General features: G+C 37.0%; 1 protein-coding gene across 3 annotated transcripts in view; it reads right to left on the reverse strand.

Moving 5' to 3' along the window:
- Positions 1-23246, reverse strand: part of rarab (retinoic acid receptor, alpha b) — a 213498-nt gene that overhangs the window by 46645 nt on the left and 143607 nt on the right. The window contains 1 exon segment of one of the 3 annotated variants that reach the window (NM_131399.1): positions 1565-1745. The exons of the other annotated variants lie outside the window; for them this stretch is intronic. Coding sequence (NP_571474.1) covers positions 1565-1727 — 163 coding nt within the window. The 5' untranslated portion in view covers positions 1728-1745. 3 annotated transcript variants of the gene reach the window in all.

The following is a 23246-nucleotide window of genomic DNA, read 5'->3' on the forward strand; positions in this document are numbered from 1 at the left end:
AAAAGGATGCTGAGCTGCAGAACAAATCATCCCTCAAACAGGCTTACACAAGATTAGCAATGTTGACATGCCCCAACAATCACTGGAGACCATGTTTCCAGACAGACTTTGGCCCCCTAAAATGTCACGCTCGTGTTGCAAACACATACCATACGCTGCGAGAAGACATCACTGATTGCTTGTGGCCTAGTAAGCATTCACTGTCTTTTGAGAAATTATTTACATTATGTTCTTAAGTTTTAAGAGAAATATTTCGTATAATTGCTAATTATTCAATAACTAAATGTCTTATACTAAAAATACTCGCAACAGTTTTAACTCCATGTAAAACAAAAATACTGAGGAAAGCATGCAATCAATAAGATCAATCAGGCCCTTAACCCTGGCAAACGCAGAGGACACTGAGAGAAACCACAAACGTGAATCTCCATTTGAGAAATATGCCAAATATTCAGTACACAGTAACTGATGTCATTCATGCGGTTTCATTTCCAAACTCTGCTGATGGTGCGTCTGAGATATTGTGTACCATATTTTTGCACTTCTTCCTGTCAGATTCACACAACTCAACATTTTGTTGAAGGTGAAACGCTGACGAATGAGTTTATAAAAGTTAACCATAAATGCATTTTATATATGTATACTAGGAAGAATGCAGTGTTTTCCATAGAAAGCACTACGATCATGCACAAAATTAGGTGGTTGCACACAGAAAACACAATGCACATGGGAATAACACAAAAATGACATGAAAATAATACTGAAATTCAATCTAGAATTTTCAATAAACAAGGAGAATCAACACTTAATGTAATGTGTACCCTGATTTTCAAGCATTCGTTTGCAAAAGTTATGCTGTTCTGAATGGTAACAAACTCAAAAGCATTATACTACTGAAGTGGTTAAATGCAAAAGCCATTACGGTACACTGATTTCCACAATCAGCCAAACCAAAAACTGTTTCCACAAACCTAAAACAAGACAGTGGTTGTGAGGAATGAACTGACACAAAGTAAACATATAGTGATCACTGGGGGGGAAACTGCCTCAGAAATGACCCCTGACCTCTCAAAACCTAAGGAATTTGAACCCACATTCATTTAGGTTGATTGGTTTGTAACTCACTCAAGACAGTACCAATAGAAATGGAAATGCTGTTCCTGAAAGGGTTAACATGCACACAGTGTTTGATCTGAGATAGTGGGTTGCATGAAAAGGAGAAGCCATTCCATAAAGCAACACTAAAAATACAGTACTATTTCATCAATTTGTTCACAGCAACACCGGCTGGAAGTGACCAGACTAATTCCGATTCTGTCACACCAGCCACTAAGATTTATATTAGGGATATACCAGCTGTCTAGGTAGTCAGCTCACTGGGTCTGAGACAACCAACATGAACACATGCAGGAAAATACCCTCACTCATCAGCTGACGTGTATGTGAGAGCCTCAGTGACCCCCCTAAACACTGAGCAGTCGGGGGAGGAACTCCGAACGAAATTGTCCGCATAATGTTAGATCAGAGACTGTGTTAAGCATAAAGAAAACAAAAGGCCACCTACAGTGATTCGAGCCGCTCCAGTGAGGGTTCCTGAACCCGCGGGCCGCTCCCGACACGAGGCCTTTATCCGGGATCAAACAGCCGCGGTTCTGGTGGTAGTAATCCATGCTTAAAAACGGGTTCGGGCTAGGGGTCAGTCCCACAACGTCCACGCTCTCGTACATCGTGAAATAAAAGCCAATATTCTCCGAAAGTAAATGTAGCTGTAGGCTCCAAACGTCATATATTATAGGGCAAAAACACGAAGGATCCTCTTATAAAACAATACAGGGAGCGTCTCTTAAAAAACGCGTGCAGAAGAACTTGAAGGCTTTCAGTGTGTTTGTGTAAGTCAGTTCAGCAGAAGCTCGCGCTGTCCACCGGGAATGAACTACATTCTTCAGATTTTAAAATCCTGCGCGAGTTGTTGCAACACAGCGTGCTGTTGAAGCAGTGGCTCTATATAAGACCCAGTGGTCGACGTGAAACTGCTACATGAGTGCGAGCAGAATCCCGCGCGCAGCCCGTGGAAACGTCCGAGGACTACAGTGGGGAGCGACTGTTTTGAAAAGCTCCCAAACGCCTCCTCGCTCCAAACGAAACGTTGACTAAATATTCGTTACCAGACCGCCGTGTTGACGCATAATTACTGTAAACACGCAGCCGTCCGCATTAATGTGTATGTGTGTGTGAGAGAGAGCGCTCGGTCTGCTGAATAATCCCGTTGAAGCGCTGCTCAGACACGGCAGGAACTTGCTCCGGTGTTTCCAAAAGCCGCGAGCTCAAAGTAATGTCTTTAGCATCTCGTGTCGAAGCCCTCGCGTGCTTCTGGCAAATATCTCCATGAAAAACAAAAGCGCTCTTCGACAGGGTAACTGGTCTCCACGCACTTTCCAGGCTGTCCCGCACCGCAATTCTTGACGAGTGTCAGCAGCTGCGCGAAAAACTCCGCCCCCGTCAACCCCCACTGCACTGCGCCGCGCTCCCATTGGCTGCTGATAAACCTAATCTCAGTCTTATCAATGTGCCATCTATCAGCGAGGAGCTGTCGCCATAACAAGCTGAAGTACAAAGTTTGCTCATACACGTTTGCAATTATTCGCCTGCTGTTTAAGAAAGTGAGATATATATGCAAGAAAGCATTTAAGAAATGGAATTACTGGTTCATAATAAGTTTAAATCCAAATTAACATTATAAAAGTTGGCAAAGACACATTTTCCAACTCCTCTTTAGTTTTTATATATAGATACATTTTTATGTCCTAAACTATTGTTAGTTGTGTTTATGATAGAGTTTAACTTCTACATCTAACATAAACTTGTGCGCTTTAATAATTTTGCATCATATTTGATACTACTGCACACTTTTTTTGACATTTAAAAAGAGTAGACAATATAGACAACAAACTAATCATGAAGAGATGAAAATATAATCATTGTAACAATACAAAGGTTGAAAACAGTATAAAGGATCAACACAAGAAAGCAGATCTTATATAAAATATTCCATCTATGTTTATATAAACACTTTTTTGGACAAATTCATTGGAGATCCACTTATTTTTTTTTATAAACAGTTAAATGTATTAAATCTGTGACACTGATGACAAAAGTCATAAGGGTACATTTTTGGAGACTGAGATTTATATGTCATCGGAAAGCTGAATAAATAAGCCTCGTCTTGTCAGGATAGGAATTATTGGCCAACACACAACCATCTGAAAAACTGGAATCTGACAAAAACTCCCAAAAAGTTGTCTAATGCAATGCGTAACTATCAAATAATATAAATATTTACTTATCCAAACTTTTGCTTAATTACAGTAGGAAAGTTACAGAATGTCTTTAAGGATCATCTTTATTAAAAATTATATTGTTTTTGGCATAAAAAATATATAATTTTTTACTCAATGTATTTTATTTTGGCTCTTCCTACAAATATTTATCATAAAATCAGGGTTATATATACAGATGAAGTCAGAATTATTAGCCCCCTACATATTTCCAAATTTCCCAAATGATGTTTACCAGAGCAAGGGAACTTTCACAGTATGTCTGATAATATTTTTTTCTTGGACAAAGTCTTATTTGTTTTATTTTGACTAAAATAAAATGCAGTTTTTTATTTTTTTAAATAACATTTTAAGGTCAAAATAATTAGCCCCTTTAAGCTATATTTCAGTCTACAGAACAAACCATCCTTACGCAATAACTTGCCTAATTACAATAGCATGCCTAGTTAACTTAATTAACCAAACTAAGCCTTTAAATATCACTTTAAGCTGTATAGTAGTGTCTTGAAAAATATCTAGTAAAATATTATTTACTGTCATCATGGCAAAGATAAAATAAATCAGTTATTAGAGACGAGTTAGTAAAACGATTATGTTTAGAAATGTGTCGAAAAAACCTTCTCTCCATTTAACAGAAATTGGGAAAAAAATAAACAGAGGGGGGCCTAAACTTTAACTTCAACTGTACACAATGTAGATATGATTTTTTTTAACCACACATGACATTTTATATTTTTGGTGTTATGGTATTTATTTATGAGTATATCAAATGCTAGAACTTTTAATTAACGATTATAATAGGCTGATATACAGATCACCCACAACTCCTCCAATAACCCACCGTGCCATCTCTGTTAAGAGCAGACACTCATTGACCCCAAGACTGCTTTATCAATATAAAGTGAGGTAAACAACACATCGCAACACTATCTAGTTTCCTACCACAAAATCCATAGACGCTGTCTGGAGAGTAGTGTTCATAACAAGGCAATGAACACTCGGGCTGCAGCCCTACAGCATCCGTCAGCTCAACGCACCAAGGTTGCTGCCATCCGCTGATGGCTCCATCCATCAGTGAAACGACGTATTAGCCTCCCCTTATTTTCCCGCTTCAGCCCTCACATTTTTGTCCTTGACATGTAAGAGGTACTGTATTGATTTTTCACCATCTAAAATATTAGCCTGCACACAAAAGGCCACTCATTCAATAAATACACGTTTACTAATGGGAGAGTCCTTTTAATACAGCCAGACCCATATAAATTTGGCAATGAAATGGTGAGTGGGGAAAGTGATCAGTGATGCTATACATTTGTGTCAGTCTAAATATATTATGTAAATAAAATAATACTCTACATTTTTTTGGAAATAGGCTAATTTCACAAGTCACCATAAGACTAAGGGTTAAACATTCGAGTTTGATAATTTTTAAGCTGTTAGAGATCCAAAAGCTTACATTCATATAACTATTAATCAACTTTTAAATGGTCTGTCTCTAGATGTGAGGCGGACATATCCACCCTGTCCTCTCCCCAGGTTGCTACGCCCCTGGGCATGAGCACTTTTAGCTTAGCTTAGCATAAACCACTGAATTAGATTAGACCATTAGCATCTCTCCCGAAAAACTGAAAAAAAGCATAGTAAAAGCTTCAATATATAAAGCTTCTCCAGCTTCAGTTTAGTGATTTTGCTTCATCATTTCATTATCAACATGAACAATATTGAATAGCATTTAGTTTTTTTCACAAAAGTAAACATAACAAACTTTCTATTACAGTACACTATGATGTTATAGAAACACTCAACATGTTTTAGAAGAGGCTCATTTTACTCGAGTTACTTTTAGACTGAGTTTCACCAGATTTGAATCTATTTAGCCGATCTTCATGTCTGGCATGAGCACTTTTAGTTTAGCTTAGCATACATCACTGAATCGGATTAGACCATTAGCATCTCTATCAAAAAACTGAAAAAAGCATAGTAAAAATGTACTCTCTGGCTTCAGTTTAGTGATTTTGCTTCATCATTCCGTTATCAACATGCACAGCATTGAATAACATTTAGTTTTTTTCCTAAAAGTAAACATACCAATCTTTCTATAACTGTATGCTATGATTTTAAAGGAACACTTCACATTTAGAAGAGGCTCATTTTACTCAAGTTACTTTTAGATTGAGTTTCACCATAATTGAATCCATTCAACCGATCTTCATGTCTGGCATAAGCACTTTTAGCTTAGCTTAGCATAAATCACTGAATCGGGTTAGACCATTAGCATCTCAAAAAAACTGAAAAAAGCATATTGATCATTTTCCTATCTAAAGCTTGATTTTTCTGTAGTTATATTGTGTAATAAAACAGATGGAAAATGAAAAGTAGCAATTTTCTAGCTCGATAAGGCTAGGAACATTTAAAAAAAAAAACAAACGTGAAAATGTGGGGTGTTCCTTTAACTGCAAAATAATCTAGATAAACCAATTATGCGAACAGAAGTGTGTGACATTTCAGAAGAAAAGAAGTCATTTAAAAAACAACAACAGACTGGCGTATGTCATCGATGGATGCAAACGACCTGAGATTCTCAATACCTTGAGCCTGCAGGAGTGGAGTGGGCCAGTATATCAGGGGAGGAGGGGGCTGTATGGCGGCTGTTAGGAATTCAAAGACTTTATGAGGCTTTAGGAGGAAATGCATGAGCAAACCTGCTGGCAACTTGAAAGTGTGAGGCTATTTATTACCCTCAATCCACCTCCCCCACTGCACTTCCTCTAAATACGCATAAAAAAGCTTCTTTATTTACTATTAGGCTCAAGTTCTTATCAGTGCTGCATGACGTATGTTGTTAAGAGCGGATGCATGTCCTCGAGAGAGTGTTTAGTGCTATGTCAATGCACTTAGTTGAGTTTGCGAGGTGTTAGCATGCATTGTTTATCATTATGCTGTCAGTCACATGACCCAGTTTGTCCCAGAATCCCTGGCTCGGGCGAACAGATGGGTGTTTGCATTCACTCACAATGCCTTTAATCTGTCTGATAGGGAGGGGCCATCATTCAATACTGTTACAATGAGCGCCTGTGCTGACTCATTATATAGTAGCACAGTATGGATGTGCCACATGCTATTAACACTGACAAAGGTCAACAGACAGATAGCATTCAACATTCTCAACAGTGACAGCTTTTCAACTCCAGCCATAAAAATGTATATGACAGAGCGAGCCATTTTCCTATGAAAAGAGCTAGCATGTTTAATCTGAGTGACATAACCTTGATCGCAATCTCCGGACACGAACGCTATTAACTCTTGTGTGAACCTCGCTGAAGCAATTTCCTGAAAGCGAGTGACATAAAAAGAGTGAAGAGGGTTATTTTTCACATAGTCATTAATAATCAAAAGTCACGGATCTTCGGAAATTATGGTGCAATATAAATGCATTGAGGGGTTTGTGCTGCTATTATATGCCAGCTGATGCTTGCTGCTGTGGTAAACATATGGTGGAGATTAGCTACTGTGAACCGCTCTGCCAGATGTGTAATGTTAGCGACTGAAGGCTATTGACTAGTCCGCAGGGCTGCTGATGATCCTGATTGCTTGAGCAGTCCCGTCTCATTACTCTTGGCTCAAGGTCAAGGATTAAGTGATGAGAATAGATCCAGCCTCGTACAATCCTTGTGGTGAGTTGTTTGTCTGCTGAAAGTGGGTTTGTGGACTTGAGGGCAACTATGCAAGATATTCACATTGTCACTGTAGGTTTACAGTAATACAAGCAATATGAATTTTGAATGCAAAAATCAATTGTTTTCAATATTTTGGAAGATTCAAAGGGGAAGTTCAATCAGAAAGACTGACAGACAGACAGACAGACAGACTGACTGACTGACTGACTGACTGACTATCCATCCATCCATCCATCCATCCATCCATCCATCCATCCATCCATCCATCCATCCATCCATCCATCCATCCATCCATCCATCCATCCATCTATCTATCTATCTATCTATCTATCTATCTATCTATCTATCTATCTATCTATCTATCTATCTATCTATCTATCTATCTATCTATCAGTAGTACATACAATAAACCTTGACAACAAAACATAATGATAGCATACACAATAAACATACAATAAACATTGACATACAATAAAAATAAAATATACACATATGTAATATTATAAACATTAAAACATATTATAATATAAACACATAAGGATTATAATTCTTTACATAAAATTGCTATTAGGCAAAAGCAAAGGTGGTGTGATTATGCAAACTAATAGTAAACTATTTGTGTAAAGACTGCTGTTTTGTTTTTAACCACTTTATAAGCACACTACCTAAAACATTTATATTACTTTCTAATTTTAGGCTAACAGGTAAATCATTCCACAACTTGGTTACCTTCATGAAGAAAACAGATTGACCAAAAGAGGGCTTACACTTTGGAACAAGAGAGTCACCATTAGCAGTTGCTCGTGTGACTCTGTTTGAGGTCTGATGCCAACTGATAAGATCAGGAAACAGCATTGGAACATGATTATTTAAACATTTAAAGAACTATTGAAGATAAATAAAGTTAATAAAACTATCAAAACTAAATGTCTAAATGTAAATGTAAAACAGATTGTGTTAACATAAAACTTTACAATGATGCCATCACATAGGCTTTAAGTCCATAATTTTAATAGCTTGTGTTTTAATTTCATTTAGTATCATGTCATTTCAGGGTATGTCAAAGATACTTGAGGTGTCTGAGTGATGCTGGATTCACAAGAAACTAATGGGTACACTGGTGAATAATAACTATAACAAAAATTAACTAGTGTAACAACATCCCATATTATTATGAGATACTGAGACTTATACATGAAACTAATTGTTACAATTATAAGATACTAAACTATGTTAACACGTGTTAAAAAGTAAAATAAAATGTTGACAAAATGTCAATGACAAAAGGTGTTTGTCAAAATGATGTCAATTTTAACTCATCATCTTATCTCGATGACTTGTAACGTTCTGTGTCATAACTGTGATTTATCAAAGCCTGTTTTTTCCCAGTGTGAAAGAAATAGGCGTTCACAAAATGGGTCTAATATTGTTTTGAACCCCACTGGCTTAGATTATATAGACAAAATCTGAGAAAACTAATTCAATAGAGACAACTCTCTCTCTATATATATTTTTATGGCCAACATATTTGATCTCATCTTATTCTGATGGCCTTGGTGATATGGAGTTTGGACATGTTCGGCTAACATTAAGACTTGAGTGGTCAAGTCCACTTCACCTGTCTCCTGGCTATGCATCATAACACCCTATTGACCTTCTGACCCTTACTGACCTAAACAACAGATGAACAGCTCAGTGGCACATATGGCTGTGTGTATAGCATTAGTATATCTGGGGCAGTGCCTGTTTGATTTGTCTATATATTTTGTATGTGCAGACTGAAGTATTTTACATTTTTCTTCCTGTACTACAGTATGTATAATGATAACACATCATGCTATACAGTCTCCTTAACAACCTCATATTTAACAGCTCTCAACATGATATTGTTAGTCTTTTGCAATGTATAGTGACCTATATGATGAATTCTCACTCTTTTCACCAGTAATGGCCCGAGTGCAATAGGGAAATGTGCCGAGTTGGTTCAAATGTTAATGGTCCATCTGAAATCCCCTGCTTAGCCAGCAGGTTGGGGAACAAAAGCTCCATAGAGGTGCAGCTTGCAGGGTCTGGACATGACAAATGCGGCTGAGACCCGGGCAGTGGTTGCTGTGGAGCTCTGGGGAGGGAAAAGCGGGGGCAGTGGAATGATCTACCAAACCCAAGCCTCATTGAGGACATCGCATCGGGGGGCAACGGGGGTCATCCCATCATCATCACCATTTCAAAGAGGCTAAGGGCGAGGTGGAGCCGAGTAAGAGTTGGGGGAGGTCCGCTGACCCCGACCGGTGTCCCCGCGCTACTCCATCTTCTGCAGATGGAAATGGCCTGAAAGGAAGCCCCATCATCTCTACTCCTGGCACGACAGAGAGATATTGAGAGGCTGGGAGACAGATAGGGGGCTGCTCTATAAACAGTCCCATTACCTTGACACCCCCTAGAGGAAAGACCCTCACCCCCGACACTCCTGCTCTTGATTTCTCATTCTGACTCCTTTTCAGGGGGAGACAAACACACAAAGGACCCAAAGGGACTGTGCTGTGATGGTGGGCCTCGGGCAGGAAGAATCTGGAACATGACATATACCTGTTTTCCAACAGCATGGCTTTCTGGAGCCAGAACCTCTTGTTGGCCTACTGTGATGAACCGGCTGCATGTTTCCACAGACCTAAATGAATGATGACATAAACCTTCAGCATGTTTTTACCTGACTATAACCAGTCTAAAACACTGCATATCCTGGTGTCTATACAGACATAGTTCTGGCTGCTCTGTACTGTTGATACTCTTCTGGCCTTCAAGATCTCACATACTGGACCTCTCTCTTTGATGCAGTGACATTCATTTAGATATTCAGAGCAATGTAGCGTTGCATTATTATTTCCCAACAAGACTGGCACATAGAGAAGCAATCCTCTGTCCCGAGATCTCTGGCTTCTGTCACATTTTCACTGAGCGATATGGTTCCTATTTAAGTCAATTTCCATGGTCAAAAATAAAAAAACTATCTGTACTGTACTATGTTTTTTGGCACTCTTTCCAAAGGGTACCTAGCACAACAAAATGGTACCAAGAGAGTGTAGCTAGACACACAGCTGAAAGCTACTGATTTACTGAGAATCATCACTAGCGAACGTGTATTAAACCAGGGGAATGACAACACAAGAAGTGGCCTTTTTCAATGCACAGCTAGCGCACAGCAATGAACCATGATGGACCCAAGCTCAAAAAAATTATCATCCTCTTGTGACAAACATTTACATGCCAAGAAGCCAAAACAAGATCTGCTGTATGTCCTCCATTGTTGTTTACAATTGGTGTCTAAAACATGCATAAAGTGTGACTGGTCTCTATTTCTCTCTCTATTTGTTTGATCTTGCAGAGTGTATATGTCACAGTTGTCAAACTCAGCTCCTGTAGAGCTGCAGCTCTGCACAGTTTAGTTCCAACCCTAATTAAACACACCTGAGCAAACTAATTAAGTCCTTCAGGCTTGGTTGAAACCTACAGGTAAGTGTGTTAAAGCAGGTTTGGGATTAAACTGAGCAGGGCTGTAAATTGATGACACCCCTGGTCTACACCAATTGAAAATATTGAACTTGAGTTCACAAAAAATGTGATATGTGAATGACCCGTTTTATTCCTTGGGCGAGAATGCCTTCGACTGTAGCTATCTGCCACAAAAAAAGACAATAATGGCAGTGGCGATGCAAGCCTGGTCAAGGTGACCTGACTCTTACGGTACTGTACTGAACTGAATCATACCGCTGAATGAAAACGAGATATTATATCATTAATACCAGCAAGAGTTTGGTGCCAGAGTTTCACTGAAAAAGTCGGGCATCCTTCATGCAATGGAAATTTTTGGAATGGTTTGGGAACTGGGACTGGTCTGAAACTTGGGACTGGCTCCTGCACTAAGTCAACAGATAAGTAATAGTTAGCCAGCCAAAACAATAAACAGTGATTTCTCCATTTAAAGGAGTTCGGAGTCATCAAATGCACCTTGGCAGACCAGAGCCAGTCATCAGCCTTCCAGGCCACCAGCTCTCTATCTTATCAAAGCAGACCCACTCCCCATGGAGGACCCCATATCACCACACATAAGAACATCAAGCAGCCTTTGTGATAATGCTCGGTCTTTACCGCCAGTGGCTTAAGCCTAAGCCCCATGCATATCAAAAAGCTCTGAATGTGCTGGCCAAACCCCTGCTTTGCATATAGATACTGAGCCTATTGACATATCGATTCTCCTGGCCAAGGACTCATGAAAGCAGCCGACGCAAATCCCCCCTTTAATCAGCAAAAGCCCCCCAAAGCGGTCTGAAGCGGGAACAAGAGCTAGTCGCTCTGCTACAGTACCCTCACAATGGCCTGGCAAATGCGCCATTATGACTTGTTTGACCCTCCTCTCCAAGTGCACTGGCCACTTTGAGAGGGTAATTAACCCATCTTTCTCCCTCCCCTTGATACAATTACAATAGAGGCACAGCATTCCTCAAACGCTCTCATGCACTTGTGCTGGAAGAGGGGCGGAGGGGGGCCTTGAACCAGGATGGGCGGAAAAGAGTATTGAGATTACAGAAGAAATTAAAGAGGGAGATGTTAATAAGCAGCAAGGCTATCATATTAAATAGGGATGTCCCCATCAGGTTCTTTGCCCTCAAGCACAAGCCACTTGAGTATCTACCGATAATGAAACCCGATCCTATTCATCTAAAATACATAAAAAAGAATAAAGAAAAGCGAAGAGACAGATTCAGGATAATCCTTATTTGTTATTTAATTCACCCTATTTTAACATTCAAACATTTGTTAATAAACAGAGCACTTCTGCGAGGTCGCTTGAACAATCAGGTAATAAGTAACATAAATTCTACACTTTTGGACTTTTGTTCAACAGTAGATATTAAAAAAATCTAATATAAAACAAATAGCACCTCAACAAATTCCCGGCAGACAATCCCAAGTTTACATATCTCAGGATTTGCTATGGCAATGTTGTCATCATCAACTTTATGATACCTCCAGACCACAGACATGCTCGAGCTTTCCGCTTCAAGCTGCCTCCATGTTCTACTATGCCGGCATTTAACCAATAGCGTCTCTGCAACAAAGTGATGTCATGCAGCACGCATTGCTGTTTCTGTGTGAAGTCAAGAAAGAGGTATAACTCTGTGCTACCGCATAACTATGTGTTAAAGCTACCTCTGCGCAACACGTCGTCCAGATCTGGACATCCCTAATATTAAAGCAAAGCAAAGATGCATTGATGGGAAAGGTTCTTTCTGTCTTAGTGATACAAAGCAGTGTGAACTGTTGTTTGCAGCCCATTTCAAACTGGACATTTAACTGGACTGTCAACATCATTACATACCAGAATAGAAGGAGACCAAATAAGAAGTTGATAAAACAATGCCTGGCTATTGGTTCACTTTATAGCAAGTTTTTTTTTTTTTTTTTAAGGGTGTCTGCAAGGGATTAGCACGTAAAAAAACAAAAAAATAAATTATAAAAAATTTGTATAATAAATAGTAAAACAATAAAATAATTTGCAAGATATGAAAAAATAAGCATTTTTTATTGATACTACCAGTTAGATGTTTGAGAATCTATCCACAAATACAACAAAACTGTAATATGATAAAATGATGTTTAAATTTGTATAATGAATAAATAAATTTGTACTGTGTACTGTTTGTACTGTGACGAAAAGCTGAAATTGTTATCATCATAATCATCACTACAGTCTTTAGTGTCACACGATCTTTCAGAAGTCATTCAGATAATCTGAAGAAATATTTTGTATTATTGTCATTAATATTGAAAGCAGTTGTGCTGCTTCATTTTTTTGAGAAAACCGTAATCTGGTAAAATAAAACATAAAAATGTACTTTTCTCCTTTATTATTGTCTGTACTGTTACATTTGAATAATTTAATGTCCTTAATGACTAAAGGTCTTTTTAAATATCACAAAAAATATTGAAAATAAATGCTGTTATTTTTAACTTCATCATGTATTGTGAAAATTAAAATGTTTTATTTTCCACTAAAACGTAAATATACACTGTGACAATTTAGTGCTTATAATTACTATGATATAATATTGACATAATATCAATGCTGAAATTACTATTGTACTCATATTCAAATCATCCAATAGTGTTTAATGACATGTAGAAAATTTGATTTGTTGGTGCTTAGCTTCTGAATACATGACAATATTTTAGTCATCGAAGTATAAAACATGTCTCAATGTGTTATTTTGCATTGAACCTATAAGATGAACATCACACAATATTTCTACATCTGTATTACACGCAGCCCACACTGTATCTAACAGCCTGATATAAAGAGATCTCTCACTTTATCCATTTCTAGTGTGCTTCTTGCATGCAGAATGAGCACCTCCTATAATCCACTCCTCCGAGGGAAAAGAGAAGAGAGATGAAAGAGGGCTGGATAGTTACGATGGATTACAGGCTCAGCGAGGCGGTGGGGGAGGCCAGTGGACTGATAATATTTAACCAGACCCGGGTGGACCATCTGGAACCCCCCCATCCCCACCCCCACCCTTCATCAACAGTCCAGCTCTCACATCTGGGTCCTCCTCTGAAGGAATAACTTCAATGAATGATGCCCCTTTTTACATTATTTGGAAGGAATTTTAACATACAACTTCCTGACTGCATGCAAAACAATTGCAGTGCGATAACAGACACTGCATATCACGCAACGCTCCAACACACAATACTACGAAATGTTTTAAGCAGATGTCGCATTCCTCAAAATCCCTACAACAATCTTCAATTACAATCAGGACATGTTCTATTTTGAGTCTCTTTTTTCCCTTCGAGCAAGTCTTGTGGTTTTTACTATTATTTATGTTGGGATTCCCCCTAATTCTCCAAGGCAGCTGCAGACCCATGTGGGGGTTGGAGAAGGGGGGGGGGGGGGGGGAGTGAACAGGAACAAACACACTGACCCCCGGCCCAATTGGCCAGCCATTCTGGACCCCACTCCGAAAGCCAGTGCACTTCCCGTCTCCAAACTCCAGTCTAAGGCCCCGTTTACACTAGTACGTTTTAGTTTTAAAACGGCGTTTTAGAATGAAAACGATCCGCGTCCACACTCGCGTTTTACCCAGCGTTTCTGAACTGCTCTCCGTCCACACCAAAACGCTGAAAACGCACATCACGTGACCACACAGACGCTCTCGGGCAAGCGCTGCAGCCCATGTACCCAGATGAGAGTTCTGCTAGTCGGACTTCTCATCAAGCATCTCCCGCTGGATCTAATCTCACTATATTTATTAAACGGGATATTTCATTCATCTTGTTGTCTTTATCTAACGACATATTCCCTGACTTTGGGCATTGGAATCTATTACTTGTTCTCAGGTAACGTGTTTTGGCTGAGCGCAAAGATAAGTTAATGATTAATGTAAGCACGTACATTCTGTATATTGACTTATCGCTTGCCTTTATTTCCTATAATGTATAAACTTATTGTATGTTATACTTTTAAAATGGCCATTATCGATTCTTAAAACTGATACTCAGCAAAAGAGAGGGGATGTTTCGTATTTTCACTGAAATTGAAAGGAGGCAGTTGTTATCGGCTCCGTTTTGTTATAAATATCCAGACAGTGAAGATGACGCTCATCTTATACAGCACGGCGCCTCAACATGTCTGCTGTCTAAGTTGCTAATATTAAAATGAAAATAGGCAGTTCCTTAAATCATGTTTACATTTTATTGTTGAGAAAGTGAAACAACGAAGCCAGGGTGATGTGAATGAAGTTATAAAGTACACTGTTCCCTTTGAAGATTTACCCGTGTCCTCGGTATAGTCTGCTTTTCCATATCAAACTGAGAAGAAGAGACTGCAGCCTTGATCAAACTTTCGAAGTCTGAACTTACACGGAGAAGATTCAGGACTGAACTGTGTGTTAGGCTACTTAATATTCAGGAAAAGCCCCAATCAGAGAGGCGAACGTCTGCAGCCCCGCCTCCGTTTTCAGATGTCTCCGTTTTCCATCATCCACACTGAGACGGAGCAGCAGCGTTTCAGAATGAAAACGGCCTCTCCAGCGTTTTCGAAACGCTCCGTTTTCGGCGCTCGAGAACTCCGGCGTAGTGTGGACGGTTGGCGTAACCGTAGCAAAACTTATGCGTTTTCAAACTAAAACGCATTAGTGTAAACGGGGCCTAAGAAAACAAGCACACGGTCACTCTAGAAGCCCTTCCACATACTTCAGACTTCTTTTGGATGAGACGGAATTTGCATTGAGCTTACAGGACATTTCTTCACTTTAATTACAGTGTGTTTTTGATGTTGCATGTGATTTATAAGCATGCATCTAAACAAGAGTTATTGCTTTGTGTCTTTTAAAATTAAGTCTGTCTCTAATAATGTAAATAAAAAGCAGTGGATGTGATCAATAAAAATAGATTTGCCGGAATAGAAGAAAATGCAATGGATTTCTCTGGTTTCTCTACACACTGGCAGCTTGAGACTAACAGAATGATGCAAAAGCAGTCAATATCTGTTAATCATCGAACATTAACATAGATTAAACAACAGAAAATGCCATTGGAAAATGGAAATATCAATCACAGTCCACTTTTTAGTCAGGATTAACTCAACTTGTCATGTCTGATAATATTTTTCCCACTGAACACAGAGGAACTTTTTAAAACACACACACATATGTTTCCCTGGACCACAAAACCAGTCATACATGTCAGTTTTTAAATTGAGATAAATATACACACATCACCTGAAAGCTATTGTGTTTTAATTTCATACCTAAATCTACCCTATTAAGAAAAACCTTTTTGCATTTCATTTCTTATGACTCTTAATGTCGCTAGTTAACACACTCATGCATTTTTTAACACATCCCATAATTTCTAAAATATCAAATTCTACCAAATGCTAGATATGTCGGTTTATGGTAAAAGTATTGGAATTAATACATATACTATGAAAAATATGAAAATATGAAGTGTAAGACCAATTTGTTTACAAAAAAAAAACATTCAAAATAAAACATTTTTGAACACTAAATCATTTTTATTTTTGAAGTATGCTATAAAATAATTCAGATTCTCTTTTAACATGTTTTCTTGTTTATTATTTTTTTTTACAATAAAGCCAAAGTCAACAGGTGCAACAGGATTATGTTCGATTTTTTATTTATTATTTTTTTGTAAACTAACAATGCTGTGTGTAAACCATTATTTAATACAGTCATTCTTTAAATGACTTGAATGACTTGACAAGTCATTAAGAACAGTAAAAACATGGTCAACCGTGGTCAACCGCAGTCAAAGGGCTATAGGACTTTTTTAGAAATTGGAAATCTGATGGTTCTAAAAACGAAATATTGTGAATTTGCCTTTAAAGTTGCTTTACAACTAGACATAAAATACATTTGGATATATTTAAACTAAAGGGAATTTACAAAATATCTTCATGGAACATAATAGTTGAATGATTTTGCTGTAAAAAAAATCTATAATTTTGCCTATTATCAAAATTTCCCTGTACAACTTAAAGAGTTAGTAAACCCCCTCGTCTCAGCAGGATGTTCTCACACCTTTAGTTTAAAAAAAGTCAGGAAAGTGTCAGGGACTCACAGCTTTGTTAAGGTGGGAGTATTGAGTGGCGAAAGAAGGAAGGGTTTGCACAAAAAGAGGTACATGCACACGCTGATTTTCACAGCAGCAACACAAACGCAGACGCAGGGGAGATAGACAGTGAGTCAGAGAGCAGCATTTACAGCAGATCTGAGAGCTGTGTGAAAATGGGGGATTTTCAGTCCATAATATTGTAGTGGTATTACTTTAAACTTAATAAATAAATCATTTTGACTAAGATATGTCTTTAAATACTAAAAGAGTACTGCTGATGATACTTACTTACTCTGCCATCTGAATAAACAAACAAGAACCGCATATTTTTTAAAAGAAGCAAGTGGCAAATCCGAATTTTCCCATTTCCAGATTTAAAAAGCTCTCGGGTAAAAAAATGTTTCTTATAAGCATACTATTGTCGTGTGTTAGCAGATCACTGTAATCCACACATGTGGGTCCACACATGAGCTGTGCTCTCATCGTGGGGAAATGGAAATAAAACCTTTGTTGCGGTACATTTATAAACGCTACACTGACGACCCATGTCTCAGAACAATTCTTCTTCTTCTGCTTGTTTGAATTATGATTGGCAACACAACGTGCAGTTTCTCTGAACCTTGTAAGAGGTAAAGGAAGTCTTCAAAGCTCTCATGCATGTTAATGAAGTTGCATCTTATTCACAACAGAGCACGCTGATTGGTATGAATCAAGTCTTTCTAATGAAATAATGAACAGATGTGATTAAAACTCTATGACGTCACTTTGTACCGGCCAGTACAAGCAGCCAGTCTTGCTGGAATTTACACAATGATCTCATCGCCTTGACGCAGCTTTAAAATTTATTTTTAAACTAGAAGAATGAATTTGCTCTAAACAATGCAAAAACAACCAATTTTCACTTTTTAGCGAAATCTAGTGTCCTAATAATGTTTTTAGCAATGCAGGACTGTCAACATCTCAAAAATGTGTTTTGGTGTTTCGTGACCCTTTAAATACAGAACCTGGAGATACAAAACCAAAAAAAGCTGGTTCTTGGATGTGTTGTGAGCACGCATCATTAAAAGAGAGAAAGACACACACGTTTGAACTTTCTAGCATTTTGGATCAACTATCCCTTAATTTACACTAAAAAGTGAAACACCAAAGCATTCTTCTGATTAAGAATTGGCCCTGTTCCGTTTAGGTTCAAGAAACAGTTTGACGGTTCTCAACATTACCTTCCTGAACACGGATCAGTACCACCAAGAGAGGTCAATTGTGTTCATATTTTAGTCTCTTATGATAATATGCCTGCTACAATAGCATCTCTGTTAAGGATCTGTGAATGAGAACAAGACTTCCTAATCAAATTCATTCAAAGTTCAGGAAATATTTAGTACGATGATAAGCACTTCAAAATAAAAAATATGTTTCGTGCTTAACCAATGGACACACAAACTCGCTAATTATAAATGGAAGAAAGCACACGAACAAAAACACATTCCTAATTTCTCCTGATCTGTGCCGAAAAAACAAAACACCCCAGTTAATGTCAATACACCATTTTTACTTTGTCTTTAAGCCAAGACATTGAGACTCAAAAGGGCTGAGCTCAGCAAATTCACCCAGAGTGTTTTTTCACTTCCTTCAAGTTTTCACGGTTCAGAATTCTCTTAACTTCTTTCTTAACTTGACTTAACAGTCAACTCTGTAACTCTTCAGACAATAGTAACTGCTCAGCATAAATAAAAGAACCTTAAAGTTTTCAAGTGCTTAAGTAATCAGTAAAAATACACTGTAAAACCCAACAGTCAAATTTATCAAATGAAATGAGTGTAGTGGACTCAAAATTGACTGAAAGTTAATTCTACTCATTTGAAAAAAGTTTTGAACTCAGTGTTGAAGGTAATGAGTTAATTAAATACCTCAGTACTTCAACTTAAATGGAGTAAGTTCTCAGTAATCATATAGATTTTTTTTTGTCAAAGCACAGAGACTAAAAAAAGACTTCAGAAGAAAAGCTTAAACAAATGCCATCATATATTATCTGTGTGATTTTCACTCTGATTTAATCAAGGTTTTCACTACATTTTTTGACTTAACAACAAGAACTCATCTGAATGGCTAAAGGCTAGTTGTGTTTTGTGAATCTCTAAAGATTCATGGATTTTCACTGAAAACATTTCTCTGTTGTACATTACTGTTTAAAAATTAGAAGCAATAATATTGAAAGATTATGAAATATTATTTCAATTTATAATAATTGTTTCCCATTTAATTATAGATTCAATTATAATTTATTCCTGTAATGGAAAAGCTTTTAAATAATTTACTCTACTTTAGATTGTTAAACAATCATTCAAATATGATTTTTTGCTGTTCAAAAAAACATTTCTCATGATTATTTCTTTTTAAAAGAGTTATTTTTTTGGAAAGACTTATTTTGCTTCTCAAAAGAACAGCACATTTTATTCAATGAAATCTTTTGTGACATTGTAAATGCATTCAGAGTTGACTTTGATTAATTTGAATGTGAAATGATACATTTCTTAAAAACCTCTTTCACCTGAATCCCCTTATTAATCTTTATTTAACATAAATTTTCACTTTTTTTGTCAAAAATGTGGTTGTCCTGACATGAGAAATATCATTCTAATCCCGAAAGCTTCATGCACACAACTAATAATCTCAGCCCTCTGCCCCAAAGTGGATGTAAATGAGCCATTTTGTACAATTTTATTTCAGCAGTTTCTAACTGTCAGTCTTCATTGAAGAAAAAAAAAGAAAAAAAAAAGAACAGCCGTTGTCAGCTGCCACAGGGCAAAGTACAAAATCAAAGCAGATATGCTAATAGCAACTCTTGGACACAATTAGCGAAAAGGAACTCGCTCCATGTGCCACGAATGATTAGCAAATGAACTTTTCCATTTGATGTTGACGAAAGAGGAGGCTTATTCCTCCCTCCCTCTTTCCTGCCAGCCTCTCAATCGCTTCTTTCCAGCACATTCCAGTGAGCCGTTGGACTGGCATGATTGATACGGACATGGTTTCTGTAATAGGTTTATTATATGAAAACGTTCTTCAATCAAAGCGTCACATTTCCATTTTTCCCCCGAAATGGGTATTAAATAGGTCGGATATGACGATATATGGTGTTACTGCAGAACATATTGTCAAAAGTAACACATTTTTTAAAAGTCTGTGTATACCACAACATGTAAATAAGTGGGAGTGGCTAACTCACATTGTGAGTGAGTGTTGCTCATCAGACTTTTATTTTGTGATTTTGATGAACTTTTTTGGATAACGAAAACTCTGAATATGAGTACAGAATAATTACTTGTTCAATATCCCTCAATATCTAACAATCACTTAGTGCTATAGCCTCTGCCGACTACCAGCCTTTCCCATGTCCTAATGCTCACCCAGTTACAACACTGGTTCATATGGGGCGCTGTAAAATGTATGCTGCATCCGAAAATACCCCTCATTCACTATTCCCTACATTAGTCCACTAACACAGTCCACTTGAAGGGGTGGATATAAACAAGTGAATTGCTTTGGGGCATCACGGTGGATTGTGCATTGGGTAGCATGAACGCCTCACAAGAATACGGTCGCTGGTTCGAGGCCCTGCTGGGTCAGTTGGTGTTTCTGTGTGGAGTTTTGCATGTTCTCCCCATGTTCGTGTGGGTTTCCTCCAGGTGCTCCGGTTTCCCCCACAGTCCTAAGACATGCGCTATAGGTCAAGTGAGTAAGCTAAATTGGCCTTAATGTATGTGTGTGAATGCAAGGGTGTATGGGTGTTTCCCAGTATTGTGTGGCAGCTGAAAGGACATCCGCTGCGTAAAACATATGCTGGATAAGTTGGCGGTTCATTTCACTGTGGCAACCCCTGATTAAAAAAAAGAGTAAATGAATGAATGAATGAATGAATTGCTTTGTTTGGGCTTTGCTTGTTGATAAATCCCTCAGATGGACTGAATTTTAAATTTCTTGGTCCCTATGCTAGTTACTTAACATTTAGTGATTTGTCTACTTGTAATGAAACAAAACATTTTGATTTCGGTCAAACAAATGCTACTCTAATATAATCATTTATTTTGACACTTATACTGATAGGATTCCGCTGTGGATGCCATCTTGTCAGATTAGTAGAAGTAGTAGTAGTAGTAAACATTATTGTCCATGAAAGGAAATTTGTTATGGGCATCACCGTATTGCTGCAGATATACAACAAAACAATACAAAAACGATTTGGTAAATATTTCAAGGCAGGAGCTATCGCAGTGCATTATGGGTATCTTCTTGCTATTGATTGTACATTTTCTTTGCACAACACCAAATGTATACCACCACAAAACAACTTAACAGTGTCTATGATTTGTAATCAAATATGTAAAGGAAAGTCTATGTAGCAGTGGTGCACCATTGATTGGGTTTAGGGAATTGTTTAGGTGGTTCACATCTGTACAACAAGCCCCACCTTCTTGTGGGCATGTTCACTATTTATTATTCTTATTATCACAATTATTAATACTAAATAAAATACCATAAAATATATATTTCACTGTTAAAAAAAAAGATATTTATGACAAATAACAGTCTAAAACGTTTTTAAAGATATTCCAAAGGGAAGAAATAATCTATTTTTAAAGAAATTATTTTATTTAGCAATAATGCATCATTTCAAAATTTTCTAACTTACACACATAAATATTAATGACAATAATACCATTTCTAATCAATATTTTTTAATTTTTAGAGAGTGTAACAGCTAAAAAAAAATAACATTAAAGATTTGAATATTTTAAACATTAAAAGAAAGTTTAATATAATATAATATAATATAATATAATATAATATAATATAATATAATATAATATAATATAATATGATATATTATAATATAATATAAATCAGGTTTGCCTGAAAGTCAAACATATCAGTCAAAGTTTTTATATGGTACATTATTAATTCGCAACGAAAGGTTAGTGTTCCGCATCTAATGTGGTTTTCCGTGTTTCAGAGAATAATGGGATCTTTTTTATTTGTGTTTGCGAGCGTGTAAAACTGTAATCCCTTTACAGTAGTGCAGCGTGTCAGGAGTGATCTGTCATTAAGAGGACACTGCTGGTTGCTGTCATTGAGTCATGCCTTCACTAAATGAGGTCAGACTGATGTGTTGTTTTAATCAACCCAGCCTGCCTCCATTAATTATTCAACACCTTGGTGGATTGAGAGCCCTACGGACAGCGAAGACGGAGAAGGAGAGAGACAGTTTACAACTACACATGACTTCGATGAAGAGGAAACAAACAGATATTAAGCAGGTAAAAAAGAACAAACACACAAAGTAACTTGGAATACCTTTTACATTACATTACTTTTTCGGTAACTTTTCCCAATAGAAACTATTACCTGATTATTAAGAAGATTTTGACAATTTATAAGTACTTATGAAGTATGATCTTATTTTACATCCCTAATCCTACCCAATAACTACCTTAAGAACTATTAATAAGCAAACTAGTAGTTTATTAAGCTTGAAACCGTTGTTAATAGTTTCTTAATAGTACTTTACTTATGTTAATAGTAATTGTACTTTTAATAGTAATAATGTTTTTAATAGTAATAGTAATTTTAATAGTTATAGTAATTGTGGACCTTTTTTCTGATTCTGGAATAAATTTTCTTCTTTCTGGAATCTAAAAGTTGTTTGAGCAATGAATGGATTGAGCAATGGATCTAATTATTATCATAATTACATTTTTTTTGGTTCAAGGGAGTCAACAATTACAACAAAGAATTATGTATGAAAGAAATTAGTTTAGCTGTTTTCCTGTGCATTTTAAAATAAAATTATGTTACTTTTACAAAATCTGAATACACTGTATAAAATGCTGGGTGCCACACAATCACTTCATCTCATCTCAAATCAATTAAGTTAACCTACTGGTTCAACTGTCATAACTGTGTAGTTTCAGCTCATTTTTAATAAGTATTTTTATTTTGAATATTTTAAATAGTTTGTTTATTTTTATGCGATATTCCAAAATGGACATAAAGTCCCATTCATCAGTGTTAACACTTCACATTGACTTTGAATGGTGACGTCAAGCGCTGCAGAACTGAATTGTAGATTCGTTGACAACATTTCAGCAACATTGCATGATGCAGAAGTTGGGAATTTCTCAACTTTTCAAGCACCAATGAAAGCATCAACTAATCAGGAATGTGTTTTCCAAACAACGACATAACTAGTGGCTGAGAACATAATACAATGCATCATTTGGAAAATAAACTCAGTGTTTGCCCAAAACCGTAGTTTCTCTGTCACAGATCCATCATTTAACCACGATAGCTAAACATACAAACTTCATAATGATGCTCTGAATGGGCCGGAGTAACAACTTTAGAACAACATTTTTTGTATAAAATTATATTGCTTTACAAGCACACGCATTAAAAAAAATATATATAGTTAATAGTTTTAGGACAAACATGCACTCATTTTTTATATTAACTAAAATATGTAAACGACAAATATAGGGCCTATGTTTCCTTTAGAAATATTATTGAGAATATTTCATATTCTATGCTAAAACATAAA

The sequence above is a fragment of the Danio rerio genome, chromosome 3, assembly GCF_052040795.2.
Source record: "Danio rerio strain M-AB ecotype USA chromosome 3, GRCz13ab, whole genome shotgun sequence".
Lineage (NCBI taxonomy): Eukaryota > Metazoa > Chordata > Actinopteri > Cypriniformes > Danionidae > Danio > Danio rerio.